The 13,805-nt window shown below is 41.4% G+C and overlaps 1 protein-coding gene across 2 annotated transcripts in view; it reads right to left on the reverse strand.

The window, feature by feature from the left end:
* The window catches only part of GALC (galactosylceramidase), a 49,324-nt gene extending 36,544 nt beyond the window's left edge, over positions 1-12,780 (reverse strand). The window contains exon 1 of one of the 2 annotated variants that reach the window (XM_081048448.1): positions 12,565-12,780. In XM_081048448.1, the coding sequence (XP_080904574.1) occupies positions 12,565-12,759 (195 nt within the window). In that variant the 5' untranslated portion in view covers positions 12,760-12,780. Of the gene's footprint in view, positions 1-9,204; positions 9,212-12,564 lie in introns of those variants that run through there. The other variant, XM_081048449.1, reaches the window with a different exon arrangement.
* Between the last annotated feature and the right edge of the window lie 1,025 nt (positions 12,781-13,805).

Below are 13,805 nucleotides of genomic sequence, written 5' to 3' on the forward strand. Positions count from 1 at the left end.
CTATTATTTTGTCCAACAGCTAAAACACAGGTTCCAAGCAACAAACAAGTTTCTCTTCTACTGAGATGAGGGTTGGCTGGGAGGTAAGCTTGCTAAACCTACTGATGAACCTCATGATTACAAATTTATCTTGAGGACCTTGACTCAGAGGGTAGCTATTATACGAAATGAAACTAGTTCTCTCTCTTAAGACCATTTGTCAAATACCATATCTGGGGGCCAGGATGGAAAACATGAATCACAAGTAATTTTCCCCTCAACCTCTTGCAGGAAAATATTTATTACAAGCAGCAATGACAAAAGGAAATACTCGTCTCCTCTTCTTTATTCGAGATTTATACATGCTATCTGTTGCTGTTAAGAATGACCATGCAGTGATCCCCAGGCCAAACTGTACTAAGGAAACCTCACACCAGACTGGCATCAGGATGCATGGAAAGACAGAGGTGAGAGATGCAGGGACCAACACCTGATCACACCTAAACCATGGCTGATAACTACTGGAACAAGGAAGTCACAAAACCAGTAATTGAGCAATAACATATGCTTTGGGGAGCAATATAAACAAAGGGAAGAAAGGAGATAGGTTTTATCATGAAACACTGGCATATCATTAGGCTTAGCAGCCAGATAAGCCCTAGGTTCCGAGCCACTGACACCTTGCCAGGTGTATGACAAGGGCAAGACACTTGACTTCTATGGAGCTCAACATTTTGTTTTGTACTCTCATATATACTACCTCTGACATTTCGGGCATGCCCATATCTATTTCCCTCACACCCAGGACCTTTGCCACTGAGTCACGGACTCATGGAGCAGTACACTCTCTAGCCACGTCAAGCTCAACACATCCCCAACCAAACATGCACTTTTTCTTGAATCTACTCCTTCTCCTGCATTTGCTATCTTAGTAAAGAACAACAATCTGCCTAAACCATAAACTTAGGGTCCCGCTTCCACCAAATTTCCTATCCCTCTTCAGTCTCCAAGACATCCTTAATATCTCAAAAAGTCCATCTCCTCCTCTTCAATCCCACTGCCTTCATCTAGGCCCTCCTCAGTTATTAGCAGAGCCTGCAGAGCCTCGGGCTCTGCCATCTGCCTCCACACTGCTTCCCAGATTAATCTTCCCCAAAACACAAATCTAATCATGAAACGACTCTCTTTAAACCTACCAAGACTTCCCCTCCCCCAAGAGCTTTCAGGATAATGTTCAAATTGCTCTGTTTTATACCCAGATCCTTTAGTTGTTTGGATCCTAATTCTGATATTTTACCCCTTATCAGTTTCACACCTTCTATCTAGATACATCACACGGCTTTTTCTTTCTTCTTTCTGGAATGCATTCCACATCTTCTTTTAGCCAATTTCAATTTATCCTTCAGCTTTTGGCTCAAGCTCTACCTCTTCATGAAAGGATGCCTTCTGCTCCTGCCCACTGGTTTCATTTAGGTTCCTCTCCTGTGCTCTCCCTTGGCACCAGCTCTGCATCTCTACCACACCTCTTTTAACCCTGAGCCCTAATCACTGCTTTACTCTTCTGTGTCACTTCTAAGTTACCTGACGACAGGGATTATGTCTTATTTAAGCTCATATCCCTATTTATTCTCTTATTCCATAAACATGTATGTACTATCTTTTATGTTATCATTCGCTGCTCTGGTACAGGCAACATAATCTAGGAAGCTTTGAGTCAGATGGGGCTTGCATGCTGATTCCATTATTTACAAGCTATGGGATCAAGGGCAAACTATGGTAAAGTGGGTTCTCTTACTCATTTAGCTGTTCTAATACTAAAATAAGATGGGTGCAAAGGACTCGGCACATAGTAGCTGGCACATAGTAGGCTCTCAATAACTGACAGGCATTGTATATACAAATTGTTTTCAATAATACAGTCACTGTTCTCAAATTGCTTACAGACTAGCTGATGCTCAAAAACTAAAGTAGCCCATTTTCTCAGCTCATTGCAATTTCACTGTGGTATTTTATAGAAGCTATTACAACTGACAGACTAGCTTCATGGTATTGATGATACATGCCTTATGATAGGAAAAGCTGCCTTTCCTCTCTAAATTGTAATAAGGTGATTAAGTTTCACTTGGTGGAGATATACTCTATGTGTTGTTCACAGAACTAGTGCGTTAGGCCATAAACTGTTTTCCTGGTCTACGCTTCTTGTATTCAAAATTTTAATGAAGACAGTGGGCTTTTTCAGGTTTTCTGACTTTCACCTCTGAATTGTCCTTGTTTGGATTTTTAGGCACTGTAATTTTTTAAAGTAATCTTTAAGTGAATGAATGCTATCTATGTATACCAACCCATCCTCGACCCAATAAACATGCTTCCTGCCCTGCATTATGCCGCTAGAACGGTGTGTTTTGCTGTTTGGGAGGATCATTTTGCCCTTTCTGCACTCCTGTCCTTAACACCGAAAGTGCCAACTCTAAACAAACCCACCACATCATTATGCTATCACAAGCCTAAGGTCACACCCGATGCAAAAGGATTAGTCGATGGCAATAGTCAATTAGGAGCAGTGTAGCCACATGTTGAAATGCACCATCAAGCAATAACAAATTACCAAGGTACTAATCACACTCCTGAAGGAGGCCTGGAACTATTTACAACAAGCCCAGAAGAAGCCTTAACACCGTAGCTGGTACATAGTAAGCTCTCAATAAATGGCAGGCATTATAACCCAAACTGGAACGAGTTTTTCATTTGAAGTCCTTGGGTCAAATTCCTCCTCCCTAATCTATGAAATAGGATGATAGTAACTAAAATTAGTCACGTACCAGATGCCAATCTAAGTCCTTTACATCTATCCTCACAATGCTCCTACCAGGCAGGTGTCACTGTGTCCCCAGAAAAGAAACAGACACAGAGGTTAACCTTACCAAGGCTATATGGCGAGTAGCAGGGTCCAGAACAGACCCCTGGCAATCTGTTCTTAAATCCACATTCTTAATAACTACTGCACATAATGACTTCCTTTTTAGATGTGAAGGTTAAATGAGAACATTCCAAACACCGCCACAAACTGTGCTAGGTACCAGAGACTCCACAAAGAAGTTTACAGCGGGGTGCAAATACAGTGCTGTGACCATTTTCATTCAATCAGCATTTGAGCTTCTAAGATGAATAATGCACAGGGGTACTATCAGAACAGATAAAATCCACCTACCCTGAGTTGTAAAACAATTCTTCTCATTTTAATAATTTTAAACCAAATTCATAAACAGAACCATTTTTCAGTAAGTTTAAACACAAGTTTAATATCACAAGTAAAGATATTAGCACAGAGGGGTCCGCATTTTATGAAATACTAGCTCTTCCAGGTTTAAACCACAAAAATAAAAAGGAGAATTATAGTGAAAAGCAAACATACTAGCCCAATTAGTCCGCAGGTTATCTTGAAATATGTGACAGTACCTGAGTGAGGGAGGTTGCCACATCAGGAAATAAAAGTGTAAAAAATCAAGGAGAATCAGTTGGGTAAGGGGAAAACACAATTTTTTTCCACAGCAAAAGGTCAGATCTGTGATCTGGCTACAGACCAAGTTATCCACTGTGGTGTAGTCCCTGACAGCTGGGTTTTTCATTTTATAATGCAAGTGCCTGGCTTGGGCTTTGATTGTCAAGGCATACCATTTTTCAACAATAATTATGTTTTATGGCATGTCTACTTAAAAATAGCTACCCAAATCTTTTTGGTAACCTGAAACCTTAGAGTTTTGCTAAGTTAAACAATAGAAATTCATTGAATATATAGATCACTGTCAAATAACATAAAATATTAAAATATTCATTAGCGAACATAGGTTTATCTACATTTGGTTTCTTATTACGGAGAAACTAAAGGTATTTGGAGCTGTTAGGAAACATATCCTGTGCTACGCTGAAAAACTCTACTATAAAAGAAGAGGCACATGCTTCTAGAAATTATGAAATGCATTCATAAATTTGACAATTTACAGAATGCTGGTATAAGACAGTTTACAATTGCTTGCTTCCTAGTTTTCACTGGAAATCAAGGTTTCTAAGTTAAGAATTCTAATTAATAAATGTAATTACTTGAAATAATAAGGAAAACATCTCCATGTAAGGAAAGTATGATGTATTTTAGATAAGAAAAAGTATGAGGTATGGAGATGTATTTTTTTTAGGGAAATGCAAGTAATTTTGTACTAAAGTAGACAAACTAAATGGATATAGAAAGTTGGGGAAAGAGAAATACAGAGGATATACAGAGGAAGAGAATTTTACCTGTGTAGTCAAGCTGGCTAAAAAAATGAAATAAGTTTATTATAAGGATTTTTTAAAAGAAGAGTTCATAAATAGTGTACTTATATAAAACTAAAACTTAAATTAGAATTTTCTTCCATGTGCTAAAAGGACAAAGTTTTCTTGGACTATTGGTCTACTCTTGATAAGACTGTGAAAGGTATTTCTTTACCTTTTAAGTAATCTACATAGGAAACAAAGCGTCTCTGTTTTATCAAAATAATTTCCTATTCTTCAGGTTGTCTTTATCAAGCCTTTGGTTAATTTAAAATACTGAGTCTACCCTATTAAAAGAGCTAGGTGTTTGTTTGTTTGTTTTACAATTGTAACTTTTACATTCAAGACTGTCATTTTTGTTATATGGATAAGTAGTACTTCACAGTAACCTATGATCCTGTTTAATCACGTGTTTTAAATCCTGTTGATATTTTTGACAGATTCCCCAAATCAAATTCTAAATGAAGTCCTTTTGGCTTCAAACTAACTTTGGGATGTTCCAGGGAGGCGCTAGAACATCTCAAAGGGTTTGTTCTGTTTCTCTCCTTGTAAATAGAGCCTCAAAACTCACTAGGCTCATTTGATATATTAAACTACACAGGAAACCTTGTCAAATAAGAGGCAATGCTAAATCTTCTTTAAGTTATATTTTTATGAATATATGTTATTAACGCAATTGTTCCAGCTATTATATGAAATTCCTTGACATCTACTATGTCCTGGTATAAAGCTGTCACTTGTGATTCTAGTTATCTTAAAATGGTGTATGTCACAGAAATAATCAAATTTCCTTGTCAACTTCATTATAATGAATTCTCATCAGATTTTTAACATGATCACTTTTAAGTCTTTTTGTCATTTATAGACATTTATTGTTTTACTCTGCTGCTTTGGCAACAGTGTTCCTGCAAAAGTGCTTCATCTTCAAGGAGACTCCATACAGGGTGATGATAACTTTCAAATCATACCACTGAACTGGGTAAGAATTTACAGAACACTAAAGTAAAACAGGATTCATAGAACTGCTAACAAAAAGTCAACAAGAATGACAGGGACCAAATAAACTGATGAGGATGATTATAATTTTTATAACTTTTTATTTGAAACATTGTTGGTTCAATGTTTTGGGTTTTTTCCAGATTTAAGGAAACATTTTTCTTAAGCTATCTATGACTTACAGCAATTGGGTAAAGTATATACTTGTAAACAGTGATGAAATAATTTTTCTCCTTCCCTGATCCCTCCCGAATTTGGAAACAGTATTATTATTTTCTTGGCAATATAGTTATTTGCATAAGTTCAATAAGAATTTGTCCTCCTTATAACAGGACACAATTGGCAACATTGGGTATATTACCAAGGCTTTGACTGAACTGTCATATTTGAGAGAGATATACATGTACATAGAGTCAGATGTAACCAGACAGATTTAAGGAACTACGGTTGACCTTATGAAGCCAATAAAGCCTCTTGGAAAAATTAACCTAGTACCTTGTTTACTGAGTTCCCAGCAGTCATGTAAGGAAGATCACTTCCTGCAGGCCCAAGAACCTCATGATATTTTGGAGATTTAAAAAAGAGGAATTTTCCCAAATCTATACAAATTGCAGACGGTCTGATGACAAGTCCTTGGCTTGGCTTCCTAACCTTGGCAGACTTTGCTTTGAAGATTTTTATTAAAATATAGCTAACATACAATATTATATTAGTTTCAGGTGTACACCATTGTTCTTCAAAATTTATATACCTAAAGAAGTGATCACCATGATAAGTCCAGCAAAACATCTGACACCATACCATGGTATCACAATATTGACTAGATGCCCTATGCTGTACATTACATCCCCATTACTTATTTGTTTTCTACATGGAAATTTGAACTTCATATTCCCTATCACCTTTTCCCCACCCCCTTTTTATTTTTTTCATTTACAGTTGATGTTCAGTATTATTTTGTATTAATTTCAGGTATACAACATAGTGGTTAGACATTTATAATAATTTAAGAAGTGATCCCCTAACTAGTCTCATACTCACCTGGCACTATACAGTTATTGCCATATTATTGACTATATTCCCTATGCTATATTCCCCATGACAATTTTGTAACTACCAGTTTGTACTTCTTAATCCCTTTACCTTTTTCACCCAGACCCCCTAACACCCTCCCATCTATCACCCCAATAAATCTAATACCCATCTAACACCATGCATAGTTATTACAGTATTATTGACTATATTCCTCATGCTATACCCTTCATCCCCATGACTATTTTGTAACAATCAATTTGTACTCCTTAATCCCTTCCCCTTTTTTATCACCTCCCCAACCAAACCTCCTCCCATCTGGCAATCATAAAAATGTTCTCTATATCTATGAGTTTGTTTGTATATTGTTTATTTTGTTCTTTAGATCCACACATAAGCAAAATCACACTGCATCTGTCTTTTTCTGTCTGAATACTCCACTCAGCACAATACCCTCCAGGTCCATCCATACTACCACAGATGGCAAGAACCCATTACCTTCCATGGCCGAGCAATAGTCCATTACGTACATGTCTCCCCTCCTCTTTATCCATTCATCCATTGACAGACACCCAGGCTGCCGCCACACTTTGGCCATTTTAAACAGTGCTGCAATGAACATATAGATGCACACATCCCTTTGAAGTAGCATTTGGGGTTTCTTTGGATAGTGGGATTACTGGTTCCTTGTATCTTGTTATAGCCTTTAAAGTCTATTTTGTCTGGTATAAGTATTGCTATCCCAGTTTTTGGTTGTTATTGTTGTTGGTTTTGTTTCCATTTTCATGAAATATCTTTTTCCATCCCTTTTCTTTCAGTCTGTGTGTGTCTTTCAATCTCAACTGATCTCTGGTAGGCAGCATATGTAAGCATCTTGTTTTCTTATCCATTTCAGCCACCCGATCTTTTGATTCGAACATTTAACCAATTTATATTTAATTATTGATAGATATATAGCTATTTGCCATTTTATTATTCATAATTTTGATTTTTTAAAATTTGTATTAAAGAAGTCCCTCTAACATTCCTTGTAATCCTGGATTGGTGGTGATGAACTCCTTCAGTTTTTTCTTGTCTGGGAAGCTCTTTATCTGTCCTTCGATTCTAAATGGTAGTTTTGCTGGGTAATCATGGTTGTTGGTCCTCCTTTTCATTACATTGAATGTTTTGTGCCAATCGCTTCTGGTCTGTAAAGTTTCTGTTGAGAAATCAGCTGATAGTCATATGGGAGTTCTCTTGTAGGTAACTGTTTTTCTCTTGCTTCTTTTAACATTCTTTGTCTTTAACCTTTGGTATTTTAATTATGATGTGTCTTGGTGTGGGCCTGTTTGGGTTCATCTTGTTTGGGACTCTCTGCACTTCCTGAACTTGTATGTCTATTTCTTTTGCCAGGTCAGGTAAGATTTCTGTCATTATTTCTTGAAATGGGTTTTCAATTCCTTGCTCTCTTTTCTTTTTCTAGTACCCCTATGATGCGAATGTTGGTATGCTTGATGTTGTCCCAGAAGTCCCTTAACCCATACTCTTTTTTTTGGATTCCTTTTTCTTTTTGCTGTTCTGATTGTGTATTTTCTGCTACTTTAATCTTCTAAATTGCTGATTCAATCCTCTGCTTCATCTAATATACTCTTGATTACCCAAATGCATTCTTCCTTTCAGTTCTTATATTATTTCTGACTGGTTCTTATTATGTTTCCTATCTCTTTGTTGAAGTTCTCCCTGAGATCTGAGGTCATTGAGCATCCTTATAACTAGTGTTTTGAACTCGACATCTGGTACATTACTGTCTCGGTTTTGTTTAGTTCTTTTTCTGGAGATTTGTTCTGTTCTTTTATTTGGGACATGTTTCTTTGTCTCCCTATTTTGGCTAGCCCAGTGTGTGTGCGTGTGTGTGCGTGTGTGTGTCTGTGTGTTTTCTATGTATTAGATAGGGCTGCTCTGTGCCCTGGTCTTAGTAGAGTGGCCTTATGTAGTAGGTGTGCAGTGTCTCAGTCTCTCTGGTTACCTGAGCCAGGTGCTCCAGGTGTGTCCCCTGTGTGGGTTGTGTGTGTGTTCCTATTATAGTTGAACTGTGGTTGCTGTTTACACACCAATGGAAGGGAATGATCCTTTTTGCTGTTTACACAACAATGGAAGGGCTGATTAGTTGTGAGGACTAGCCATGACTACTTTGCAGGAGTTGCTGTGCTGGCCCTGACCTTACCAAGCAGGATTCACTTTAGCAGGGCTCTGGTGCCTGCCCATTGTGACCTTTGGGTGTGTCATTCTTGGAGGTGGCCAGGTGGTGCTCAGGCTCAGCTGAAGCTGGTCACCTGGCCTGCTGACCCAGCCAGCTCAAGTTCAGCTGCAGGCTGTGTCCTGCCTGGGGCCACCTGGCATGAGCCACAAAGCAATCTGCAGATGGCCACTACCCAAGCTGGGCTTGGAGGTGCCTTGGGGAAGGGCTCAACAAAGAATCAATGGATTCTACCAGCACTTCTATCTGGGAGAAAGTGCCCCTTCCAGCCCTTGCCTTGAAGTCAAACAATTTAGCTCCTCCCTGTACCTGGTGTGTACAGGGTGCACCTGATGTCTTTCGAGCTGCTGTCTCAGTGCTATAGATCAGAGCAAGGGAGTCCATCAGAGAGTAATTCCATGTATGGACCCTTTAACAGGATCACCTGGGACTCCAGCCACCCTCCATCTCACCTAGCCACAATTTCCACAGATTTTCACAGACAGAAGTTGTGGGGACTTCTCTTCCCTGCACTGGAACCCTGGGCTGGGTAGCCTGGTGTGGGGCTGGGAGCTCTTACTCCTCAGGGTCTGCAGCTGAGATATCCCTCCCAATTTTTAACAGTCACACACAGGTGTGAGGCGAGTCTGTTCCTCGTCTCAGCCCCTCCTACCAACCTTGAGGTGACTTCTATATTCCTTAGAGGTAGGGCTTTGGTTCATCCAGACTTCAGGTGATTCTCAATGATGGCTGTTCTGTAGTTTAGTTGTAAATTTGATGTGGTCATGACAGGAGGCAACACAGTGTTTACCTATTCTACCATCTTGACCAGAAATCCCTATTCTCTTTGAGAGACTTTTAAGAGTCCAATCTAAGTTTCCTGTGAAAAGGTCTAGCAAAGCACACTTAAAAGAACCTTTTTGGTCAGTCATGATTCTTGCTGCACTTATGTAAATAATCAGGTCAAGTTTAATGAGACTAGGCTTATTTTGCAAACAAATTAGTCCCACTTTATTTCTGATAGAAGTGGGGTCACTATACAGAGAAAAATTTTATTTCAACGAAAAACTATAGCACACCCCTGTGGATATAAGATTCTAGTCTTTGAGGTTTTCTACCTGCAGACTGGGCTGGATACTGAATCTTCTTATTTCCCTCAATATCTGGCTAGAACTCTTCAAATTAACGTTTCCAATATTTCTCCCATCCTTCTGACTCAGAATCAATGAGAACTAAAACTGCCCTTTTCCTGAAGCCATGCAAGCTAAAGTGGGACAACTTGATACTTATAAACTTCAGAGAAATCACAACAGCTCCACGTATGGATAGTCTTTGTGCCTGTTGTTTCATAGGCCAGTAAGAATGACCACCAGAGACATTCAAATTACAAACTAGGAAATCTGTCAGTTGTCACTGACGGCCCTCACTCCATCTGAAGATGCTTTGAACTTTATGTCTAGAAATCTCAACTGGTTACCCTCAGAACTCAAAGTGTAGTTATAGTCCAACCATTAACCATTGTTTTTCTTTTGTTTCCATAGAAATGCCTCTTATTAAATAACTTGATGCAAATATATGAGTTATGTAGGCCTAACTTTGGGAGCCCACCTGCATCAACACCTCTTGAAATGAGAGACAACCCTTAAAATGAACTGATCTATTCTTAGGACTAAGAGACTGGTTTGATGAGATATGGAGCAATCACTAATTCAGGACAGGTTCAAACCTACTTATACCAGATGGCCCAAGATGTTAAAATATTTCACAATATTACCAAAATCATTGAACAGATTCTTAGAACCCCTAGATCACTGACCTGGTTTCATGGCAGGACCCTTTAAGCTTGGGACAATGGTTACAGACTGGACTTGAGACTACTGCCTATAAATCATAGGAGTGCTACTATCATCCTACTTAGATGTGTACTTCCTAGATTACAAAGTCAGCTACCCAGGCAGTTAATGTCCTCATCATCCACTCTGATGCTTCAGTATCAAGGGTGGATTGTATAGTAAGCCCTTATAGTTTGTTTCTTTTTGCAAGTGCCTGATAAGCTTTGATTGCTGAGGTATTTACTTCAAAGAGGCATCCACTTAAAAGATGGCTAGCTCTAATAATCACATTGTCAGTCAACAACTAGATAAAGAGCCAGGTTTAGGGGCCGTGAGGAGCTGAGGCTCCTTTGGTTAATTTCAATTACTGACCATTTGGGCACTTTAAGTTCCCACTTTTAAGTTTTAAATTCACCAATGTAGTGAGTCTGTAAAACACTAGGCCCCCACCCTCAACCCCAATAAAAACAGACCTCCAGATCCATATCCCCTCTCTTCCTCTACCTGTAAACTCGCTGTGTAGGCCCAGGTGTTCAATGAAATATGGAGCAATCAAGTATGTACTTTCCAGAATTTGTGAGTAATAAACCTCCCCCCCACACACACAAGTCTCCTGGTAGTTATTGTTATTGCTGAGGGCACCACAATCATAACGAAAACCAGTCCAGCCACAACACTGGTTATCAATAGGCTGAGACCTGTACAAAACATCCACCCAGCAAGCAAGCGCTTAAGGCTGGTTGTGAGTTGTATTTAACGATACAAGGTCCCTCTGACTCAACAAACCCAACAAACACCAAGAACAATCATGCTAGTAAAGCAAGCTTCCACGTATGAAGGCCACCTGACAGCATGATCAGGGAGCTAAGAAAATGGTCAGCTGTGCCCACATAATCCTGCACAAAGTTCTAGTAGCCTTCCTGTCTCCCTTCACCTAAATTTTATGGAACGCCCATATAACACCAACTCATCCCACTGTCAGAGCCAAAAGAGTACTAAACAGACATGCCAATTAAATGTAATTGGGATCCTAGAACAGAAAAGAGGTAACAACTAAGGAAATATGAAGGGAAATACAGACTTTCACAAATATTATCAATATTCGTTGTGACAAATGTACCATCCTAATGGTAGGATGCTACTCACAGGAGAAACTGCTACAGGGTTTAGAAGAATTTTGTGTTGTCTTGACATCTTTTCTGCATATCTAAAACTGTTCTAAAATTAAATGTTTATTTGAAAGGAAAAATTCATCCCCTGGCTCCAGAGATTCTTGAATCAGGAAAAAGGTTTCTCAATACTCAGCATAAGAATCCAATGGTGTGTTTATTAAAATGCAGATTCTCAGGCCCCCTCCAGAACTAATCAGAATGGGGGTGAGGAGGGAGCAGAACAAGTACATCAGGTGATTCTGTGCACCCTGATGGTGACTAGCCACGGGCCTGGCTGTTGACCCAATGTTTCCCCCTACTCGCACACAAAAACTGCCACCAACGAGGCACAAAGGCTCTGATTGGTCCAGTGGGCAACGCACTCTCCCTTGGGCCTTGACCATCCGCGGGCAACCCAGTCTCCCAACAGGAAACAATCCTATTGATACTAATATAGCCTGCCATGGGGGGGCGGGGGAGAGGGGGGAAAGTGCCAGACAATTCCAGGACCCTTACCTTCCCTAAGGCCTGGAAGCACCTGTCATTCCGCCAAACAAAAACCTGCTCAGCACTAGCCCCTGAAAGAGCCCAACCGCACCCTGCCGTCCAGAGCTTCTGACTCCCAGACCCATCTCCCTAGAAACGACGCAGCACAGCCAAAGCATCCCAATGGAGCATCCTCCTCGCCAGAAAGATGCTCCCCGGCTTCCTGACTTTTCTGGAGCGACCCTTGGAGCGCCCCCGGCGGCAAACCTCGCCCAGGCCCCGTTGCCCACAGTGAGGGCTCGAGCCCCAGCTTTGCCAGGATCTACACCTGCCATTTACACGGTAGACCTCGGGGTCCTCATCTGCTACAACCTAACTGCCTCTATAGGTTCATCCTAAACGAGCAAGCGCCGGTCCCAGCCCGGCAGTCGGCCCGCAGCGACCACGGGACGAGAAGCGCCAGCCAGGAGCCGGCCCCGACTGGAGGGCGTCCGGACGCGGGGCTGCGCCGCAGGGGCTTGTGGGGCGGGACCGCGGCGCTCCGCGCATCCCACTGTTGGCCACTCACCCCGCCGCCGCTGACCGCGCCGACGCCGTCGAACTCCCGGCCCAGCCCATCGGAATCATCGAGCACGTACGCGCCGCCGGGCGCCAGCAGGGCGCACAGCAGCAGGGGCACTGCGGCTCGTTCCGCTGTACCGGCGGCGGCGGTCATGGCTTTCATTTGACGTTGCCGGGAAGCCAGAAGTAGGCTTTCAGCCATTGTGTGGGTCACATGACTCCGGCGCCCAGGGAGGCGGGTCCGGTCGCCGCCATAATGGAAAAGGGCAGGCGGCGCTGAGGAAGCTGTCGCCATCTTTAGTGTGGTCACAGGTAGCCGATACTGCCGCTGTAGTGTTCTGGGAAGGCGGAACGACGCTTTTCTGGTCGCGTTTTTGTCTGGGTCGGCCCCGCCTTCACGTGTGCTCACTTCGCTTCTTCTCTGTCCTTCCCTGTTGGAGCACTTTAGTGACGAGCAGATGGATGTTCAAGGCCTGCCGAGGGAACTGGGTATCGAGGGGCCTACAGTGCATGTCCCCCAGCATCTCAAGGCACATGGAACGCGTACAAGTCGGTGGCGGTACAAGAAAGAGGACCCACCTTGCAGCCCCTAATCAAGTCCCAGTTCAGTTGTCACCTTGGTCAAGTCACTTAGCTTTCTGAGCCTGAGTTTCCTCTCATGTAAGATGAAACAGTAAGAGCAGCCACATGGGGACATGATTCAATGAAATACAAGTAAGGTAATAGGCACTCGGTAAATTTCCGCTGAATGTGTTACACACTTGGCCAACGTTAGCTGACAAGGTTCTCCATTCTGGTAACTACATATATTTAGCTTTTAGCTTCATATACAACTTTCCACTGCCTGTGAAATGGTTCCAGGCGGATAACCCTAAATTGGTAGGGAAGTTGTCAATTGTTCTGGAATTTCTTGGTCTGAGATTTCTGGTTTCCTTGGTATTGGAGCAAAAGACAGAGACTATGACAAGCTGCAGAGAAAGCAGCTGTACTTGCTCTTTCTCTGAAATTACTATAGGTTTAATCCGGTTTCCCAAGGACACTCCTAGCTATGACTATTGTCCCGACATAATTATGAATAGTGCCCCTTTCATCCTCAAAAATGTGTAGTTTGGATAAGTTATGTAGTCCCCTATATATGGACTACTTGTTTTTTTTTTTCCATTTCTTCTTTTCCCAGTACAGCACATATCCGAACTCTCTACCTTCCCTACCACCAGCATTCTATGATACAAGTCAAAAACTATCCAA

This window comes from Rhinolophus hipposideros (genome assembly GCF_964194185.1).
Source record: "Rhinolophus hipposideros genome assembly, chromosome: 5".
Classification (NCBI taxonomy): Eukaryota; Metazoa; Chordata; class Mammalia; order Chiroptera; family Rhinolophidae; genus Rhinolophus; species Rhinolophus hipposideros.